The sequence below is a fragment of the Dendrobates tinctorius genome, unplaced genomic scaffold, assembly GCF_039654945.1.
Source record: "Dendrobates tinctorius isolate UK_male_01 unplaced genomic scaffold, ASM3965494v1 ptg000025l, whole genome shotgun sequence".
NCBI lineage: Eukaryota > Metazoa > Chordata > Amphibia > Anura > Dendrobatidae > Dendrobates > Dendrobates tinctorius.
Genome location: NW_027361693.1, coordinates 3283171 through 3305127, shown reverse-complemented (window position 1 = coordinate 3305127; position 21957 = coordinate 3283171). Strand labels below are relative to the sequence as shown.

The following is a 21957-nucleotide window of genomic DNA, read 5'->3' as shown; positions in this document are numbered from 1 at the left end:
GTGAGGCAACCCTATGGTGTGGCCATACCTAGGGACCGGCCTCCAGACCCACCTCCTAAAGGTTAGCATCTCAGATTGCACATTTCGCAATCTGCAACTTTAGATCACTGGAACAATCTAATCATGTGAGTAAATAGTAAATACCATTAGGTAATGATTCCAATTATGCACCCGGGGAGACATGATGAATGCGGAAAATCCTCATTGGGGGAAACACTGCGAAAGGAGGTATCATGGTGTGGATTACAGTAGAACATCCCAGTTTAGATATCAATCTTGAGTTATAGCTTATAGAGTGAATTATACGCCTAGCATAGACAACTGTGCTGTTATCACTTCTGGTATTGTCTCTATGTAGTCTTGATGATGGTAACGACACTTAAAGGGAATCTGTCAATAGGTTTTTGTTACCTCATCTGGATGCGGTAAAATGTAAAAAAAAAAAAAAAAAAAAAAAAGAGAACTTGCTTCCAGTAATGTATCATTTAGTTTCCTGGGTGCAGCAGTTGTGACACAATCAGAGATTTTAGCAAAGCTCAGAAAGCGGTCCCTGCCAACTCCACTGAATCACAGCTCTCTATGCACATAGTCTAATGACAGTGAGCTTCTTATCAGAGGAGCGGGTGTGGTGGGACTAGAGTGCACATGCACTGCGGTCCATGCAGTGATACTCTAATGGACCACAATCCATACAAGGAAAGGGTCCTTAACTGGTGAGACAGGCTGGCTCCTTTTTCTAGTACAGGCCGCCTTCCTTCCTCCCTCTCCTTTATGGTTGCTATTCTAGCATCTGTTGCGGTGTTTTGGTGCGGTTATGGTTAACGTGAGCTTCACCAATACATTCTACAACAGGGGTGTGTTTCTACTGCCATTTGTTTGTTAGCTATGGCTTTCTGCCTTTCCCCTCATGGTCACCTTCCCCTTCTCCACCTATCGGATTTGAAATTAGAGCCACCTGGATATAAAATATCCCTTTCCCGGGGTTTTTGTTCTCTTCACTGGTACCTGCTGAATGAGCTTCCCTCCCTGCCATACACTATTACGAGCTGTTTATACTGATTTTTATGTTTTTATGATCAAGTCACAGCTGCCGGTTAAAATTATCTGGTTGGAGATTGAAAGGAACTGAATACGGACTTGGCCACCGGGGTTCTGCTGGGGCATACCGTTTCGGGTTCTGGTTTTACATATTAAAGAGTCGACTGGTTAAATAAGCCTTAAATAAAGCTGGGGCTGACTCTGTCCATCAAAGTTAAATATGTTTCAGTGTTTTTTCTACATCATCTTGAGGAGGTATAAGTTTTATTGGGTACATGGAAGTTTGAGTATCAACAGTCTCCTGGTGATAAAACATTTGTTGCATTGAGACAACAGCATACAACCTCATAAGTGACACATTCCTGAAATCTGTGTCAGCTCCTACCTCATGCTGGCCTCAGATTACATAGGAAAAACCTGCTCACGGATTCCCTTAAAGGAAATGTCCACTTTTACAAACCATTGTTTTCACTTCTCCAACTCATCAGAGATGAAAAATAAAGCAAAATTGCCTACAGCTCCATGGCCACAGACTATAAACAATGGGTGCAGTCTAATCCCGCAGTCATCCGCTCTTCTATTTGTCTGCTGTTTCTTCTTTGTAATGTTACCATGATGTAGACTACAAAGGCCTTTGTGTGTAGTCTATAACCATCAAGTTACATAGGTCTGCATGAGAATTAAGCACACAAAACAGATTACTTTTAAGAAATCGCATAGACTTACACTGTACTGTACACTGTCTGCAGAACTGCTGCGGATCCGCGGAGGCCAAATCCGCCGCAAAATCCGCAGCGTGTGCACATACCCCAAGAAGACTAAGAATATCATTTCACAATTCTGTTAATATGTTAATGTCAAATAGAAAACAAAAATAAAAAAAATACATGTACAGTTTGTAGAAAGGCTTGTGGATTACTCTAGAGGTGGAAAAATGTTGCAAGCCATATACCCGGCTTTGTTTGATGTAAGACAAGCAGCATAAACACATGACATCCCAACCTTAACAATATATGGTGTTCCTTAAAATATAGTTTAATATGCCTTGAATATTATTTTTTCTTTTATTATGCTTTATAGCGCTATCATGTTCTGCAGCGCTTCACGACATCATCCCTCCCCATTTGGAGCTCACAATCTAAATTTCCTATTAGTATGTCTTTGGAGTGAATATCAGTTTATCACAGTTTTCAAGATCTCTGCTTTCTGTCATGCAATCAAAATCTTTCTGGCTCTGACAATCTGTCCTGGTGATATGATGGGCATACAGGTACAGGAATGATTGGAGCCATGGGACAGTATACCAGGACTGTGTCTTGTGTGTCTGTGAAATAACAACCAATGGTCAATTGGGCACCACTATAATACAAGAGAAGTGCAACATGTGTGTGTAGAGAAACCTTAGGAACAGATCAGTTACAGGACAAACACGAAAGAAGCTGTGCACATTCATTAAATCATATTAATCGCAATAAACACATTATTTTATACGCATTGCCAAAAAAAGCAAAAAATAATTCAAATCAATCAGAAAGAACCTACAAGGATTTATACCAGGCCATCAGCTTGTCGAGAAAACCCCGATATAGGGCACGAGACCCCACTCACAAAAAGGCAATCCATAATAATTATGTGCACACCAAAAATAATGTGCTCCAACTATCAAAAATATGAGCAAATACTCTTACACAAGGTGAGAATTCCTCAAAAGTAATAAAGTAAATGTGACATCCTGAAGATAAAATTACAAAGCGAATCTCACGTAAGAAATCTTAATGGGTGGGAGTGGGATGGTCCCATGAGGTAGGCCAATTGCCGGAACCCCACACCTATTTCTATAAAACAGCCTGTCAGAGTATTCATGGTGTTTTTGGTGACACTATACTGAATTTATAAATATATACACATATATCTAATATATAAAGCTCAGTGTGTGTGTGTGTGTGTGTGTGTGTGCGCGCGCGCGCGTGCGCGCGCGTGTGTGTGTGTGTGTGTGTGCGCGCGCGTGTGTGTGTCCGGGATAGGCATCTGCACCGTCACAGCAACAGCCACAAAATTTTGAACAGTCACACGTCTGGACCCCGAGAGCGTCCTAGGCTATGTTGTGAGGCGAAATTTTAACCACGCGCGTTCCAATTCACCAAACAATTTTGCCTATTATTCTTATCATTTCTATGGTGTTATCGTCATTCTGTAAAGCTGGAAACAACACAATTTACTACCGAGCCAACACAGACCACCCTCTGACACAGACTGCAGGGTGAGCCCAGTATAACACAGGATAGGATTAGATACACAGCTCAGAAGGCAGTATCACACAGGATAGGATTAGATCCACAGCTCAGCAGTCAGTATCACTCAGGAGAGGATTAGACACATGGCTCAGCAGTCAGTATCACACAGGATAGAAATAGATACACAGCTCAGCAGTCAGTATCACACAGGATAGGATTAGATACATGGCTCAGCAGACAGTATCCCACAGAACAGTATTAGATACACGGCTCAGTAGACAGTATCACACAGGATAGGATTAGATACACGGCTCTGCAGTCAGTATCACACAGGATAGGATTAGATACATGGCTCAGCAGTCAGTATCACACAGGATAGGAGTAAATACACAGCTGAGCAGTCAGTAACACACAGGATAGGATTAGATGCACGGCTGAGCAGTCAGTAACACACAGGATAGGATTAGATACACGGCTGAGCAGTCAGTAACACACAGGATAGGATTAGATACACGGCTGAGCAGTCAGTAACACACAGGATAGGATTAGATACACAGCTCAGCAGACATTATCATACAGGATAGGGTTAGATACACAGCTCAGAAACACGATGTGCCAAAGGAGAGGACATTTTCATTCCAAGAATTCCACTCATTCCATCTGATTTGTGTTTTGATTTTAAACGCCTCCAGTTTCTAGTTCAACCTCTATTTGCAATGTCCATGAACAATGCTCAGGGACAGTCCTTGAAAGTAGTAGGGATCGATTTGCAATCTCCATGCTTTTCTCATGGTCAACTTTACGTGATCTGTTCAAGAGTTGGAACTGCCAAAAATCTGTTCATCTTTGCATCGAAAGGAAAAACCAAACATGTTGTTTATCAAAAGGCTCTTGAATGAGTTGAAATTAAAATACTATCAATCCTTGGGTAATCGTTTAGTTAATTTGTGTTGCAAATCTGTAGTGTTGAATATATGATGTGAAATGTTTTTATGTGCAATATAATCATTATAATTTGTTATAACTAACCACAGTTGGTTACTATGCCCAGTCAACGCCGGGCTCTTCAGCTAATATATATATACACACAGTATACAAGAATTATTATTATAAACAATTAATTGTAACTCCCACATGCTGGTGGCAGGAGAGATCATCAGTCACATATGACGCTTCTCCGATGTCTTCTTCAGATTCCTGTTAAAGGCAGTTAAAGGCAGGAGTGAGAAGTAGTACAGCAGAGCTGAGCTTTGTCTTATTACAAACACATCTGCCGCTCTTCTCTCATAGTGCTGTAGACTTAGCTGTACTGCGCTTCCCTACACACTGGTTGCCTGGGAGATGGAAGCTGAATAAGTGTTAGTTATAATCACACACAGCTCTGTAGTGAGATCAGACTGTCAGTCATTACATGTCTCGCACTGGTAGCGCCTCATTCATTTACAATCAGGTCTGAAGTCAGAGTCTTAGCGAGACTTGTGTCTGGCCCACAGATCTAAACAGCTCATTTACATATTAAGAAAAATGTGTATTTCTCCGGAATAAGACACACATATCAATGTATCATCACCTACATGCCCAAATAGACAGCTTAAGAGGGTTGATCCTTAATACAGATTGTCTTTAAAGAGTAATAGTCATTTTAATTTTCATAAATCAATAGTTTATGGAAAATTAAATATTCTAATAGATTTTGAATGCACTCCACTTCTTTCATTTCCTTGACTGGACTTTCACTCACAAAATTCTCATTTCAAAGGTTAAATCTGTCGTCAGTCAATAAAAACGTTCCCATTACTGAGACAGGAGATGACGGTTGGTGCTCATAGAGCTCTATGGAGATTTGAAGCTGTCGTTTCCAGGGAACTTGCAGCAGAATGTCTGTGCCTATCTCTAACTCTTCCTTCCTCCTCCCTGCTCCATAGAATTTCAAAAGCACCAACTGTAATCTCCAATCTCAGTAACGTGATAATCTGTCTTCACTGAATACAGATTGCATCTATGAATTGACAATGAAAGATCAGTCTGGGATATGAAACAATGAGATTTATATGATAAGATTTATTACAAAGATGCTTATTTTCATGTGTACTATTCATTTATTAAAATTTAAAACTATGGTTACACTTTAAGGAACGATATAGACAATATATTAAAAATTGTAGAATTGGATGCAGTATCTAAAAATAAAAAACTAGTGGCATCTCTGTACTGGGGTAACCAATGTGTTAACAAAATCTCCATATTTCTGGCACATTTCTTTCCCGATACGAAGATTAGTACATGAAGTAGATAAATCCTGTCAATATCGGGAAGGTTATGAAATCATGTTTGTTTTGTCAACGTGGACTTTTCCAGTGTACTGAAGATTACGTTAAATCTCTTCATTCCCCAAGGACATGTACTAGGTACATACAAGTCATAAACTGTTAGTCATCAGATCTATTTGTTCATTCTCACATGATGCTACTGTACTTCAGGTGAAAAAGGGCTATGGGCAGCAGTGACCTGACAATCATTTATAAGAGAGAACACTATAGAGTAGGTATGACTGTCAGCAGGGTCGGACTGGCCATCTGCGAAATGCCAGAAGGGCCTGTCTGGTTGTGGGCTGCCTTGTCTGCTACGTTGTTAGCAGAATCAGTGTTCTCAAGACACCCATACTGTTAAGCGTTGTGACGGAGGTATCATCAGACATATTGGCCTTGTAGTAAATCTTGCTTTCCTCTATGTAGGGTAATATTAGTAATATATCCCATCTGGTGCTTGGGGACGAGGACAGCATGGGCCTGTGTGATTTTAAATGCCAGGGCTGAATTTCAGCCCCAGTCTGTACCTGACTGTCAGGAAAATTCATCACTGCCAGCAGGAAATCATCTCATGTTTCTCCTATGTAACAATGGTTTCTAAGGCTAGTTTCACACTAGCGTTTCCTGGAGCTGCGGAGGGATGCGCACGGCCGCCGTGAAGCTCCGCCCCCTGCCGCGCCTCCTCCGGTCAGCTCCGCCTATGGACGCACGACACTGCATGCGACCTGCGTACCCTATCTTTAGCATTGGGTACGCAGGAAGTGCGCAGGTATGCGTTTGCCGGTGCATGCGTCCTTTTGACGGTGCGCCGATCGCACCAAAATGCAACACGTTGCGTTTGGCGCACCGTCAAAAGGACGCATGTGCTGGCAAAAGCATACCTGCACACGGCCTGCGTACCCAATGCTAAAGATAGGGTACGCAGGTCACATGCAGCGTCATGCGCCCATAGGCGGAGCTGACCGGAGGAGGTGCAGCCGTGGGCGGAGCTTCACGGTGGCCGTGCGCATCCCTCCGCAGCTCCAGGAAACGCTAGTGTGAAACTAGCCTTAGGGTCCCGTTTCACATAGTGACGCACCAGCGATCCCGACAACGATACGACCTGGTAGGGATCGCTGGTGCGTCACTACATGATCACTAGTAAGCTGCCAAACAAGCAGATCTCTTCAATGCGCCAGCGATCCCGACAACGATACGACCTGGTAAAGATCGCTGGTGCGTTGTCACACAGCAGCCATTCTGAACGATTCCAGCCTGCGTCCCTGAGTTCTGCGTCGCCAACGAGGTCACTCGTCGGCGTCAAACACAGCGATGCATGCTGACCAGCGGGACGCCGACGATGAAAAAATGGCCCAGGACATTCCTGCACGATCAGTGATATACAGCGGGGGGGCCGGTCGCCGCTATGTGTCACATGTAACGAGATCGCTGGCGAGATTGCTGATGCATCACCGATTTTGTGACGCAACAGCGATCTCACCAGCAATCTCGTTATGTGAGATGGGGCCTTTAGTCTCATGAATAGATATTACTGTTTGGAGTAGTGGCTTTTATGTAGGCATGGTGGCTGGCATGAGAGCTATTGGGCCTGCCATGGTGGCATTAGGGGGCATTTTGGCTATCATGGCAGGAATTGTGGCCGCCATTGGATACACTGGCTGTGATGTAGGATAATCTGTGGCTCTCAAGAGTTGTCAAGAGGCGCATTATAACTGAGAGAAGTCTTCATACTGGTCTGGGCAAGATGGAGAAGATAAAGAGAAACCTACCCACTATCGGAGAGCTGTGAGATATTTATTTCATTGCTGCTTGTTCGTCGTCTGACTTTAGGGAAAGCTTGGGCCTGTGCTGTCAATCGAGCAAGTGAGGTAGCCACACGCAAAATGAGTGAGTGGAACAGCGTACAGAACCGCCTGAGCATGCCCAAGGTGCACCAAGCACCCCAGTTAGCGTATAGGAACAAAGTTCATTTTCCAGAGGAGCCGATTTGTAAAGTAAAGGTAGAATTTTTATCGGCGCTATATCCCCTACAAGACAATATGATTACTTTACATTGTCAGTTTGTGCAGTCTCAGATTCCTTATAATTAGCTAAAACGCAAAAGTGCAAATCACTTTATTTAAAAAATATGAAGTCTTATCCCGCGTAAAGTCTTCAAATTGACAACCACTTCCTGATCATTTTTAGTGTGCTGCTTGTTGTTATGACAATTGTGTCCCTAGCAACAGACGAATTAAAGGAAATGGTTCAGGGTCTTTATTAGCAAAATTCCATGCCATTCTTTCTCTCTGTCAAGTAGCATACAGGCAGAGAGGTACAAATCCAAGACTCAAGTGGCCAGAACATAGGTGCAATGCGGATAAGGGGTTCTCAAAGGAAAAACAGATAAGAGTGAGTAATGGACTGTCCCATAAACAACATTTATTACCTATCTGTAGGATAGATGATAAATGTAGGCTGCTGAAATCCCCGCAGATCCTGAGAACTGACTAAAAGGAGCCTTAGGCCGGAGTGAGACTAGCGAATGGCATCCGATGCAAGAGCATCGGATGCAATATGCTAATGACCCTCGGCGCATTCTCTGCTGCGAGCGGGAGCCGAGTGTCATGCTACAGTGCTCCGATCCTCTTGCACAGAGCGGATCGGAGCACAGCTGCGGAGGAGGCAGAGAAATGAATTTCTCCATCTCCTCCATTGCCGGAGTCAGTATATAGCGCACAGCACTCGGATGATATCCGAGTGATGTGCATTGTGTCACTTGCACCCATATGATTATATGGGTGCAAGAGAGCCGAGCCTCGGCCGAGTGTTGGTGACAATCGCAGCATGCTGAAATTACACTCGGACACTGAAAACGTCCGAGAAAAAAAAACACTGATGGGAGCTGCCCCATAGATGAATACTGGTCTGAGTGCTATGCAATGTTTTATCGCATAACAATCGTCCGTATTCATCACTAGTGTGACCCTGGCCTTAATCTCAGTGATGGGGCCTTACATCTATCAGACATTTATGACTTATCCTAGTAATATGCCACAAATGTTCCAGCTGAGAAGACACCTTTAAGTCACATAAGGTGACAAATTTATTTTACTTTTCATCTTAAATGTCTGGTGGTGAATAACCACTGGGAATCCTGTAGGCCGCATTTACCAACAGCCATGTGGTCCACATTGCACCCTGTCCTCAGCCTGACATACCATCCGGACTTTACACATGTGCGCCATAATGTGAATGCCAAACCCCTATGACAGGCATGGTGTAGAGTACATTAACACAGTCAATGTAACAGAAAAATCCATCATGTTTCCCTATCAGATACACCGACGAGTCATATGTGAAACCAACCTGCTGTTTAGGTTTTGTGCCATTACAAATGCTTTTCTACAAAGATACTTCAACTTTTATGATGCGAAATAAAGCAATGGTTAATTATAAAATAAATTCTAAAAATCTAAAAATTCTAAAAAAAATCTCAAAGCAAAAAATACAAAGTGGCATTGTCCATAAAGACCAATCAGACGATAATATTAGCCTTTAAAATGACAGTTAACATCTGATTGGCTGGCACGGGTAACACCCCTGCTTAAATCATTTGTATTAGGTTTTATAAGAGTTGCAAAGTGATATTATTCCAAAATTGCACAAAAATATGTACTAATACATATAAAAAGATCATGGCCACCCTCTTCTTCAGTACATAGCCCTTAGCCTGTAGCTTATCATACAGATAGAGAATGCCAATTACCAGCGTGACCTAATACATTCTACAGAGATATGATACATAGATAATAAGGCAGGATGTATACAGTACTTTATTACAACCTTGGTGACACTGAAAAGCATTACTTAACTACTTGTTATCATTGTGTATGCACTTTCACTCCATGATGGAATCTGCAGAATCTATGCTTGCTATTTTTGTATCAGAAATTATAAATATCACAGACACAAAACTCTGCCAGCATTTCTTAGAGATCCAAATTTTACAGAACTAGAATCTATAGACCCATGTTGTATTTTTGGATGTCTCATATTGGAATAATAGAAAGTTAATTTGCATTCCTTATTAAAGTAGCTTTTCAGTTCCAGAAAAATCCTTTCCTCTGCCTACACTATATTTGTTTGTTTTTAAAACTGTATTTTACTCACCCTCACTTGGTCTATACTGAATCTCCATAGCGGCTCCCAGTGTCTGATTTTGTTTGTAATGCTGACATATAGGTGACAGAACTGCAGCCAATCAATTATCTCAGCAGCTCATGCCACCAACTTGGGCAGAACCACTGAGATCAGTTATTGGCTGCAGTTGGTGCCTATGTCATTCTATGATTTAATTTATAGTTAACTATTTGCTTACTTTGAAATGGGGTCTGTTCCAAGACTGTAACTCACAACCACTAGCATGGCAGGCTCGAGCTGTAGCTGTGAGCTGTAAGCTGCACTGATAAATATGAGACTTTTACTCTCTATAGAACTAAATGGAATTCTTCTTCTTTACAGGCATATTGTGCTGGTACATAGCAACACATCTCTATATACAAGTGCATTTCTATCCATCTGTGTATTCGTGGTAAAAAAAAGGTCAAAAGATTCTTCACAAAAAATTATAATAAATAGTTAAAACCAATTACAATAATTATTTTTTTAATATGGTTTTTAAAAAATAAACATCACAAATCAGTAAAAAATATGTTGTTGTTACATCCCTGTAATTGTAACAACACGTACAAAACAGTGAACACATTATTTAGGGTGATCAGTAAATGGCATAACTTAATGGTATGATTGTTTGTTTTTTTGTTCATTAAATCCATAAAATGTTAACACTAATGAAACTCTGGCAATATGGCACTTGAAAAGCTTGTATCATCAGAAAAAGATTACCGTATATCAAAAGAAAACAGATTTGGCTGCTACAAGTATAAATGAACAAAAAATATTGTCTGCCTATTTGAACAAAAGCATTATAAAAATGTCACTGAGCATATGTATGTATTTTGTATATGTACGCATCTTATTTATGCTTGTGTGCATGTATAGTATGTACTATATACTGTGTGTATAATATATATATATATACACACATATATATGCATATGTGCGTGTATTATGTATTACCAAGGGCACATATTATTATATTGTTTCTTATATGAAGAATAGTGATGAGCGAGTATACTCATTGCTCGGGTTTTCCCGAGCATGCTCGGGTGTCCTTCGAGTGTTTGGATGTGCTAAGAGATTTACTTTCTGTCCACGCAGCTGCATGATTTGCAGCTGCCAGACAGGCTGAATACATGTGGGAATTTCCTAACAAACAAGCAACCCCCACATGTATTCAGCATGTCCAGCAGCCGCAAATCATGCAACTGAGGCGACGAAAACTAAATCTCCGAGCACGCCAAAATTCTTGGAGGCCACCCGAGCAACGAGTATACTCGCTCATCACTAATGAAGATGCATGTGCTTCCACCGGTGGAGTCTAGGGTCTGGTAGGACCCAAACACAAATCCTGCCCATCACTTTCAATGTCCACCCCTGGTTTGTATTTTCTCCCCGTGTTTGCGTGGGTTTCCTACGGGTTCTCCGGTTTCCTCCAAACACAGTCCAAAGACATATTGATAGGGAATTTACATTGTGAGCTCAATGAGGGTAGTGATGACAAAGTCTGTAAGGCGGTGTGGAAATTAATGTCAATATATAGGTGAAGTGTAAAAAATAATATATAGACAGGCTAAGAAATTCTTCCAATAAGGTTATAACTGTCATGATTTAGAACATAGTAAGAAGAGAATACCTCTCATCTAGATCAAAGTCTTCCCCGTCAGGCATTTCTGCCTTGTTCTCAAAGCCCTCTGTGCCAGTCAGTATAATCCAGGTGTAGAAGTGTCTCCTTGCAGGTAACCTTCACCAGGGCTGCCCAGGTCGTGCAGGCTCGGCACTGTGACAGCGTGTTTACAAACCTCCTGTCTGTCGCTGGTCTTGAATGAAGCCGTGTGTGAGCGTGCGGTGATTGGCTGGTATAAATATGACTGTGAACACACCCGGGTCTCATGAGCTGCCTGCTGGCATCTTATCCTCTGTTGTGACCAGGTTACACCCTTGCTATATTTTTATTGTGACATCTTCTGCTTGAAGACATACCAGGTTATTAGTCCATTGTCAAAGCCTTAATTATTTGTTGTCACTTGCCAATAGTGCACAATATAAACTCAGATGGTAATGAGTAGACAGAATTAACAATCAAACAGGATTTCTGTGAATGTTTTCCCGTTCCCAAGCATTTCTCGCACTCTAGGACAGTGAAAACACTGGGCAGGCTTCATGCATCACAATATATGGTAGGGTAAAGCCTTCAAAGTGTCAATATAACTCTACAGGAAAAGGAGAGTAAGATTTTTGCATTTTCAAGAAAACCCTACCTACGTCCATACACTGCTGTTAGAAGAAGAAGAGATAATGAAAAAACAAAGGGTTAATGTTAAAATTATAAGTTGTGCAAATTGTGCGTCAGGTTAGTGTAGGCTCTAGAGTTTTTCCCTAAGGCCTCGCACTTGTATATAAAATTGGCAATGTGATACAAAATCATATTGTACTCGCACCAGTGTTATTCAATGAGGCAGTGCTCATCTGCGAGCGTTTCATCGGCTGTAATCAGGAAGAATGCTGAATATGGCCACGTATATCGACGAGACTCGCCAGTATAAGTCAATGGGTGCGAGAAAAAATTCGGATGGCACATAGACCATACGTATGCCGTCCGATTTTTACGCACACATCACAATGGAAACCCGACATTTCATCAACCAAGCACAGTAAATTAACAGACAGGTCTCTCAGAATAAGTAGATAGATAGATGTCATTGGACCCTTCCCAGCCTATAAATACCATCCCACAGTCACCCCAGTAGTAGAATACCACATTACATGTGCCATTTCTGGTGCTTTGCTTGGCTCTTCCTGATTACACTGGTGCAGTGGGAAACAGGGTAATGGTAGTTGGGGTTGCTGTCAGCTGTGATTTAGCTATTAATGGAAAGGTGTCTATCAGACGATGGGCCTTCCCAGCCTGATAATATCAGCGCTCAGCTGTCTGCTTTAACATTGCTGGTTATCAAAAATAGGGGGGACCTCACACCATTTTTTTTTAAATGTATTTATTAAATTAAACAAAGCTAAACACCCTTTTAGTGCCACATGAAAGACACTAAAGTGTGCAAGTTTTTTATATATAGGAGGTTTGTGCATCAGGTGACCTTTTAAAGGAAGGTGGGAGTGGTCACCACCTGCATCAACAAACTCACCAGCAATGTAATTACACCAGCGGCCACCGGGGGGGAGGGAACAGACATTAACCACCGATGGCCAGAAAGGAAAAAAAAATTTATATGTGAGAATCCAATCTGCCACAGATCCAAAAATGGATCGTGACAATAACAATTCTTTATTGATAACAACTGATCAAGCTCCATCAAACAGTGTATACAGGCCATCTGGCCCTTCTTTTTCGGACTATACATCTTATAAGGGAAAAATAGGAGTGGAGGGAAAGTCGCCGCCCGAGCAGGGGCACCAATTCTCGCAATCTTAGGGTGCGCCAACCTCCGTATCTAGGTAGGTGCTCAGAAAGTATTGTATGTAGGGACAAGTCACTCCTTTCTGCACATCGGCTGAGTGAGATTGTTGATTCCTATTGCACACAATTTTGTTCACTGCTATTCAGATACCCTGGTTTTGAGGGACAAATTTTGAATTTGAGGCTTAGTGCTATGGGGCCTATTTAGGTTGTTGTAGACCGAGATATGTATCAGCCAAGCAAATTATGTGCTGTTAATAGTGGTAGCCTAATAAGGTAGATCACCATGATTTGTTACCTTGAGGCTTTTTGTCAGCCCCTAGAGAGATATACATTCTTTTTTGTATGGTATTTGTATCTCTTTTTGTTTTTCATCCACATTTGTGGGTCGCCCTCCCAGGGCTGTGGGGTACTCGGTACCGGGCCGGTATCAGTGGGATGTGTCACAGCAGCGGTGACCCGGACCGTGCCCTGGGCACCCAAGTAATAGGGGAAGTTGTGAATGGTGGAATGTAGTTAGATGAATAGTTCGTGACGCCACCTGTGGTGTTCGGCAAGGGAGGTGTTAAGCCGACGCTGCAGACAGATCCTCCGGGACAGATGGTGTGGTGCAGCAATGATGTTATAGCCCTCCACAGGCAGGGCTGTTGCCCCAGGGCAGTGTAGATGTGGAGACACTTAGATGGTGTAGTGTTTGGCGCAGGGGATGTAGCAGTGCCAGGCGGACGGACGCAAGAAGGAATGGAGGACACCAGGGCATGTAATTCCAAAGCTTTACTCACGGTGACCACAATATAATACAATTCCACTTGTCCTTCAGTATGGTAGCCTGGAAGGGGGTTACAAAAATGCTGAATTTCAGGAAAGCAAAGTTTGATCAGCTTAGAGAGGACCTTCGCCAAATTGATTGGGACAATGTCCTCAAAAATAGGAGCACAGAAAATAAATGGGAAATATTTAAATCAGTTTTACACACCCACTGCAAGCTAGCCATACCGTACAGAAATAAAAGGGCTAGGAACAGGAGAACACCAATGTGGCTAAATAAGGATGTAAAAAGGGCAATAAATAACAAGAACAAGGCATTTAAGAAGCTAAAACAAGAAGGCAATGAAGAAGCATTAAAAAGTTAGAGAAAAAATAAAATGTGTAAAAAACGAATACATTTAGCAAAAGTGGAAACTGAGAGACTCATTGCTAAGGAAAGTAAAACAAACCCCAAACTATTCTTTAATTACATAAACAGTAAAATGATTAAAATTGATGGTGTCGGCCCTTTAAAGAACAATGAGGGTGAAATCAGAGAGAGCGATGTGGGAAAAGCAAATGTTTTAAATACTTTTTTCTCAACAGTGTTCACACAAGAAAAGGATTTGCCAGGGGAAATGCAGAGTGATAATGTAAACTCCCCATTAAGTATTACCTGCCTAACCCAAGAAGAAGTGCAGAACCGCCTTAGTAAGATTAAAATTGACAAATCACCAGGCCCTGATGGCATTCAACCTCGGGTACTAAGGGAGTTAAGTAATGTGATAGACAGGCCTCTATTCCTTATATTTAAAGACTCTATAGAAACAGGGTCTGTTCCTTTTGATTGGCGGCAAGCAAATGTGGTAACAATATTCAAAAAGGGGTGTAAAAGGGAACCTGTAAACTATAGGCCGGTAAGCTTAACATCTGTTCTGGGTAAAATTTTTGAAGGGTTTCTAAGGGATACCATCATGGAATATCTCAATGTTAATAAATGTTTAACTCCATATCAACATGGATTTATGAAGGATCGCTCCTGTCAAACTAACCTGATCAGCTTCTATGAGGATGTAAGCTCTCAAATGGACCAAGGAGAATCATTGGATGTCATTTATCTCGACTTCTCTAAAGCATTTGACATTGTCCCACATATAAGATTGGTAATTAAGATTAGAAAGCTTGGGCTAGGGGAAAATGTGTGTAGATGGGTAGGTAGCTGGCTTAGTGATAGAAAACAAAGAGTGGTTATTAATGGGGCATACTCAGATTGGGCCAGGGTTACTAGTGGGGTACCACAGGGTTCTGTATTGGGCCCCCTACTATTTAATATATTTATTAATGATCTAGTGGATGGCTTACACAGTAAAATATCAGTATTTGCAGATGATACAAAACTATGTAAGGTAGATAACACAAAGGAGGACAGTTTGCAACTACAGACAGATTTGAGTAAATTGGAGAATTGGGCTGAAAAATGGCAAATGAGGTTTAACACAGATAAGTGTAAGGTTATGTACATGGGAAGGAGAAACAGATGCTACAATTGCTTACTAAATGGGAAACTGCTGGGGAAATCAGACATGGAAAAAGACTGTTGATCTCCATGAGTTCATTCATCCTCCTCTTCATGGAAAAAGACTTAGGCATCTTAGTCAATAAGAAGCTAAATTGGAGTGCCCAGTGTCAGGCAGCTGCCACCAAAGCAAATAGGGTCATGGGATGCATTAGAAGAGGTCTGGGGACACGAGATGAAAACATAATTCTCCCTCTGTACAAATCACTTGTCAGACCACATTTGGAGTATTGTGTGCAATTTTGGATGCCGGTGCTCAAGAAAGACATTACTGAACTTGAAAGGGTTCAAAGGCGGGCTACTAAAATGATAAATGGAGTTGGTTCACTACAATACCCAGAAAGATTATCAAAATCAGGTCTATTTACTTTAGAAAAGAGAAGACTTAGGGGAGACCTAATATATATGTACAAGTATATCAGAGGGCAATACAGAGATCTCTCCAATGAACTGTTTGTACCAAGGACTGTGACAAGAACAAGGGGCATTCTCTTCGTTTGGAGGACAGACAATTTCTGCACCAGCATAGAAGAGGGTTCTTCACGGTAAGAGCAGTGAGGCTCTGGAATTCTCTTCCTGAGGAAGTGGTGATGGCCAACTCACTGAATGAATTAAAGAAAGGAATAGATGCTTTTCTTGTGAGTAACAGTATAGAAGGTTACGAATATCATAATATTATAGGTAGATGGTTGACCCAGCTTAGGAGAAGGAATTTTTTTCCCTATGGAGAAAATTGGCTTCTACTCTGTGGGTTTTTTTTTCCTTCCCCAGGATCAACAATGCAGAACAGCTGCACTAAAAATAGGCTGAACTAAATGGACATAAGGTCTTCCTTCAGCCTTCAAAACTATGCAACTATATGTAACAGTCTGTAGTGCCTGCTTCTGTGCCGTGTCCTCCGGGTCAGGGACTCAGTCAACCTCCAGGCAAGATGGAATGCTCCCTTCCACGCTCCGCCAACTTATGTGCCTTTTCTGAACGTCTCCTCTATAGCGCCTTTAAGTGTGAAGATCTCCTAGTACTGAGTTACACTGGAGTTCCTCCTGACAGATGTTCCCAAGAACTCTCCTGTATGGCAGACAGCTGTAGCCTGCTTCGGGGACTCTCTATTCCTGAGTCCCGGCTCTCTATCCGTGTTGCTGTTGTGCCCTCAAGTCTTAGATGGGAGTAGTGCATTTACAGCCCACTACTCCACCAGTGTCTGCTGCAGAACCATTAGTGTCCATACAACCTCGGAGACCGGGCCCCGGCCTTGCGCTTAGAACTTCTAGGCAGGGTTCTTCCTCTAACCCACGTCCTCTGTGATCCCTTTTACTCCTACGTTCCGTACTTGTCTTTCTCTCCTATGGAAGCTCAGGCTTTAGTTCAATGTCTTTCTCCTTCTTTCTTTCCCGTGCCAGCTGGCTCAGATCACTGAGGCAGCTGCAGCACTCCTTCCTCCATCCCTCTTCCAGGGATCCTCACTACTCTCTGAGTGGCTTCCTCTCTCCCACTCTCCTTCTGACTGACTGACCTGTAATCCTAAACCATCTCGCTCTTTTATGTGTTCTAAACTCCACCCACCTCCCAGCATGTTTAGTGTTCCAAGCAGGGAACCACCAAAGGTGCTCTGCCTCTCTCTAGGCAAGGAGCCACAATGTGGTTTTGCTGAACTACTCTATTGTGTGGGGTGTGAGTGTTGGAGTGTGGTCAGGTGCCTCCAACTTACCTGGATGGTGGGGCACCAAACCTTAGGAGAAGGTGCAGTACCTCTGTGGCGACTGAGCCTCAGGGGTGCCACATACCCCCCCGTTAAACACAGCACGTCCGCGGGCTGCAAGGTAAACAAAGTTGACAACACAGGAACATACAAATTTTTGCAATGCTGAATAAACATTTCTTATACTAAACTTCCCAATGTGAGAGGCACTCATTCTTGAACGTTACCAACAATTCTTAATTAACTACCTAAGATCCTAAGTCAAAGTGCAATTTTTCACACAATACTTAATTCACAGTGCTATTATCTGTTACTCACTACCACTTCAGTATTCTTCATCTTTCCATCTCTAGTGCACATTTTCTACTTTCTTTCAACTCTGAGCGACAACCGTGGTGCATCTACATTTTCAATTCTTTATTCAAATCTCTCTATCCAAATCTCTTATTTCTTTATCAAAACATTCTTAATTCTATGTAAAAGCCATTTACTCTCATAAGACACATCATTATCAAATACTTCACATTAAAACTTTTCAATAATTCTTGTAAGTGCTGGACACCGCTCCCAGCTGGGATATCTTGCAGTGTCCTTTGATTGGAGTCATGCTCCAAATGAGGTAGACGTTATCTTCGCAAAGGGTCCTATGTAAAACCAAGAGAGGGCACCTAAAGAGGTGCAACTATTTACAAACACAGTTCTGGACCATTCAGCATTAATGTTTTCTTTAGTTCAATGGGAAGGCTGCCAAAAAAACAGGGCAACACTGGAAAAACAAAACTAAAACATAATGGAAAAAAACAAACCACAACTGTGCAAATACCCTCCTGGGTAACGGGAGTTAGTTGTAGGTTACTAGTGCTGGTCCCCTCCTGGGGTTCTGGAAGCTGGTGACTGGCAACTGCTACCAGATGTAATAAATGCATTAGCAGTCCTTAGGTACTCCTCCTCCAGTGGGGTGAAGCTTGCGGCTTTCTTTGCTTTTGGCACACCTTGGCACACGGAAGCAGTAGGTGGTTTCTGCCTGCAGGTCTGGATCAGATCCTCCGGGACTCGCCTGATGTTCATTGCATACCAGCCTCAGACCTTCGTGTCTGGTAAATGTGACATGATCTCCCAGGCTCAGGTTCCTGGCAGGGTGCCCTTTTCTCAAGTAAGGTTTCACGTCTCTCCGGTTGAAAAACAGATGGGAGATTCGGCTAGGGTCATGGATAAAGCCGAACCCCCTCTCGTGATTCACGTTCAGGACGTGGCCCCAACCTGCTGCATCTCTAGGACCATAATGACCGGCACGGACCCGCTCCTTCCGGTCCAAATCTGGGCCTAGTATCGCTTGCCGGCGCTGCTCCCTCTCCCGGTGTTCAGCTGCCAGTTGCCGGATGGTAGCTTGACAACTAGCCCAGTTCTCCTCATCCTCCCGTTCCTCCCGGGACTGATCTAGGCTGGCTTGGTATCGCGGCGCCACCTCCAGGGGTTCCGGTTTTCCCCCCCGGGACTGGTATCCCAGTTCCAGACCAGATCTAGCACGACCTAGCCAGCCCCTGCGACCATGGTACACCCCAGGGCCTTCCCAGGTGTCGGGGCATCGGACGTACCTGGAGCCTCCTGGCGGTGCGGTCTCTGCTCCGGTGCCGGTGAAAACGGGCCAGTGACAGCGGGTGGTGTGTTGTGAGTTCATTTTTCCCTTCACCATTGAGGTCTGATGAACTCCCTCCTCTGTTGAAGGAAGGTAGTGAGGCTGATTACCAAACACCTGGGCAGCTAGATGATGACTGGGTGGCTGGAATTGAGGATTGGATATAAGGCTGCCGAAGCCCTTCTTCCTGGCTGGTGATTTTCCTGCTGGATTCTTGGAGACCAGTCTGATTCCTGCATCTCAAAGCTAAGTTTTTCTGCTCTGCTTTGTACTCTTCAGTTTTGTTTTTGTTTTGCCTTGTTTTTTGGGAGTTCTGCCATCCCCGGCCGGGGGTGAGCTGAATTCCAATTTTGTCTCTGATCTGTTGATCTTTTGCTCTGTCTTCAGAATATACCTGAGTGCTGATATGGTCTTTTGAAGCCTAGCGACTTCAGGGCCTGTTTTTCCTATCAGTCGGTTGGCTCATTTTGATAGGGTTTTTGTGGATGGCAGACAGCAGCTTTCCTATCCTGTCCTATGTAATTAGCTTGGGCCCCATCATTTGCTCAACCTATCTTTCTATCTGTGTTAGTGTTTTCATCTTGCTTCACCGTCATTATATGTTGGGGGCTGCCTATTGCTTTGGGGTCTGCTCTGGGGCAGTTTAGTTTTTCCCCTTTCTGTCTTTAGGCTATGTAGTTCTCCGGCTGTGATCGAGGGGTCTAGGGCACTGTAGGAACCCCCCATGGCTACTGCTAGTTGTTGTGGATAGGTCCAGGGGTCTGCAATCCGATAGTTGCCAACCTCTCTGGTTTTTCTGGACTTAGCTGGTATTTTGTTTTTTCCTCCTTCGGTGACTCATCATAACAGTGGTGGCTCCGGGTCCGCGGGGGCCTCCGGTGGGACCTGCGCAGTTGCATTAGGTCCATGTGGGAGCTCCTCTTCCTCTGCTCCAGCTTCCGAGGCCTCATACAAGTCTTCCTGTGGCAGCAGCAAGGGGGTTTCGGATGCTGCCGGTGGTGTGATGGCGGCGGCAGGCTCCACGGAATCTGCCTGGGGAAGCTCCGGTGTAGCAGCGGCGGTTACCGCCGGTGTAGGCCCCTCCCAGGCATGCTGCCAATTCAGCCTCCACAAGGCCTCCTGCCGCAGTTGCAAGCTGCGCGTCAGCTGGGCAATTTCGTCCTCCAGCTGCTGGCGGTTCATCTCAGCTACCGGGTCTGAGCCTTCAGCCATTGCGCCAGGGAGATCCACTTCGCCACGCTCCGCAGTCCTCCTCCCGTTTCTCTCCAAGATGGCGCTCTGGCGTTCTTCTCCCTCCTCTCTCGGCCCCTATCCCACCACTGGCTTCTGCCCCTTCTTGGGGCAGCGTCTTCTTCCAGCGCCTCCATACCAAGCCAGTATACTAACCCCTCGGGGGGTGGGCCATGTTGCTGTCACATAGTAATTCAGGCAGGGGAGGCCCAAGACTGTTCGCGGTCTTTTCCTAGGACCTCCCATCTCGTCACGCCCTTCTTCTCCAAGCCAACGGCCATTTTTAATGTTCATTCTACAGTCTATTAAATTGGGTCTTCTGCACATTTTCAAAAGTTTTAAGTCCAACAAATCTTAGGCACATAGAACCCGATGGCATCGGGTCTCGTCATCCTGTTCGTGACGCCAAGTTGGGTCACCCTCCCAGGGCTGTGGGGTACTCGGTACCGGGCCGGTATCAGTGGGATGTGTCACAGCAGCGGTGACCCAGACCGTGGCCCTGGGCGCCCAAGTAATAGGGGAAGTTGTGAGTGGTGGAATATAGTTAGATGAATAGTCTGTGACGCCACCTGTGGTGTTCGGCAAGGGAGGTGTTAAGCCGACGCTGCAGACAGATCCTCCGCGACAGATGATGTGGTGCAGCAATGATGTTATAGCCCTCCACAGGCAGGGCTGTTGTCCAAGGGCAGTGTAGATGTGGAGACACTTAGATGGTGTAGTGTTTGGCGCAGGGGATGTAGCAGTGCCAGACGGACGGACGCAGGAAGGAATGGAGGACACCAGGGCATGTAGTTCCAAAGCTTTACTCACAGTCTGTAGTGCCCGCTTCTGTGCCGTGTCCTCCGGGTCAGGGACTCAGTCAACCTCCAGGCAAGATGGAATGCTCCCTTCCACGCTCCGCCAACTTATGTGCCTTTTCTGAACGTCTCCTCTATAGCGCCATTAAGTGTGAAGATCTCCAAGTACTGAGTTACACTGGATTTCCTCCTGACAGATGTTCCCAAGATCTCTACTTGTACGGCAGACAGCTGTAGCCTGCTTCGGGGACTCTCTACTCCTGAATCCCGGCTCTCTATCCGTGTTGCTGTTGTGCCCTCAAGTCTTAGATGGGAGTAGTGCATTTACAGCCCACTACTCCACCGGTGTCTGCTGCAGAACCATTAGTGTCCATACAACCTCGGGGACTGGGCCCTGGCCTTGCGCTTAGAACTTCTAGGCAGGGTTCTTCCTCTAACCCACGTCCTCTGTGTTCCCTTTTACTCCTACGTTCTGTACTTGTCTTTCTCTCCTATGGAAGCTCAGGCTTCAGTTCAATGTCTTTCTCCTTCTTTCCTTTCCCGTGCCAGCTGGCTCAGATCACTGAGGCAGCTGCAGCACTCCTTCCTCCATCCCTCTTCCAGGGATCCCCACTACTCTCCGAGTGGCTCCCACTCTCCTTCTGACTGACTGACCTGTAATCCTAAACCATCCCGCTCTTTCATGTATTCTAAACTCCACCCACCTCCCAGCACGTTTAGTGTTCCAAGCAGGGAACCACCAAAGGTGCTCTGCCTCTCTCTAGGCAAGGAGCCGCAATGTGGTTTTGCTGAACTACTCTATTGTGTGGGGTGCGAGTGTTGGAGCGTGGTCAGGAGCCTCCAACTTACCTGGATGGTGGGGCACCACACCTTAGGAGAAGGTGCAGTACCTCTGTGGCGACTGAGCCTCAGGGGTGCCACATATGCACCTTCACTTAGTGGGTATTAAGACTGTGTCTTTTAATTTTAAACTTAATAAAAGTTATATTATAGAAAGGGTTTTTTCAGTTAGCCACAAAAATTAAAAGTTTGAAAATTTTAAAATCTTTAAAAATTTTGCCAAATTTCCGTTTTTTTATAAATAAATAAGTCTTATCGAAGAAATTTTACCACTA

The 21957-nt window shown here is 44.0% G+C and overlaps 1 protein-coding gene across 4 annotated transcripts in view; it reads right to left on the bottom strand.

The window, feature by feature from the left end:
- The window catches only part of RETREG1 (reticulophagy regulator 1), a 184456-nt gene that overhangs the window by 77314 nt on the left and 85185 nt on the right, over positions 1-21957 (bottom strand). The window contains exon 1 of one of the 4 annotated variants that reach the window (XM_073569437.1): positions 11379-11583. The exons of the other annotated variants lie outside the window; for them this stretch is intronic. Within the exon in view, the coding sequence (XP_073425538.1) occupies positions 11379-11413 (35 nt within the window). The 5' untranslated portion in view covers positions 11414-11583. Of the gene's footprint in view, positions 1-11378; positions 11584-21957 lie in introns of those variants that run through there. 4 annotated transcript variants of the gene reach the window in all.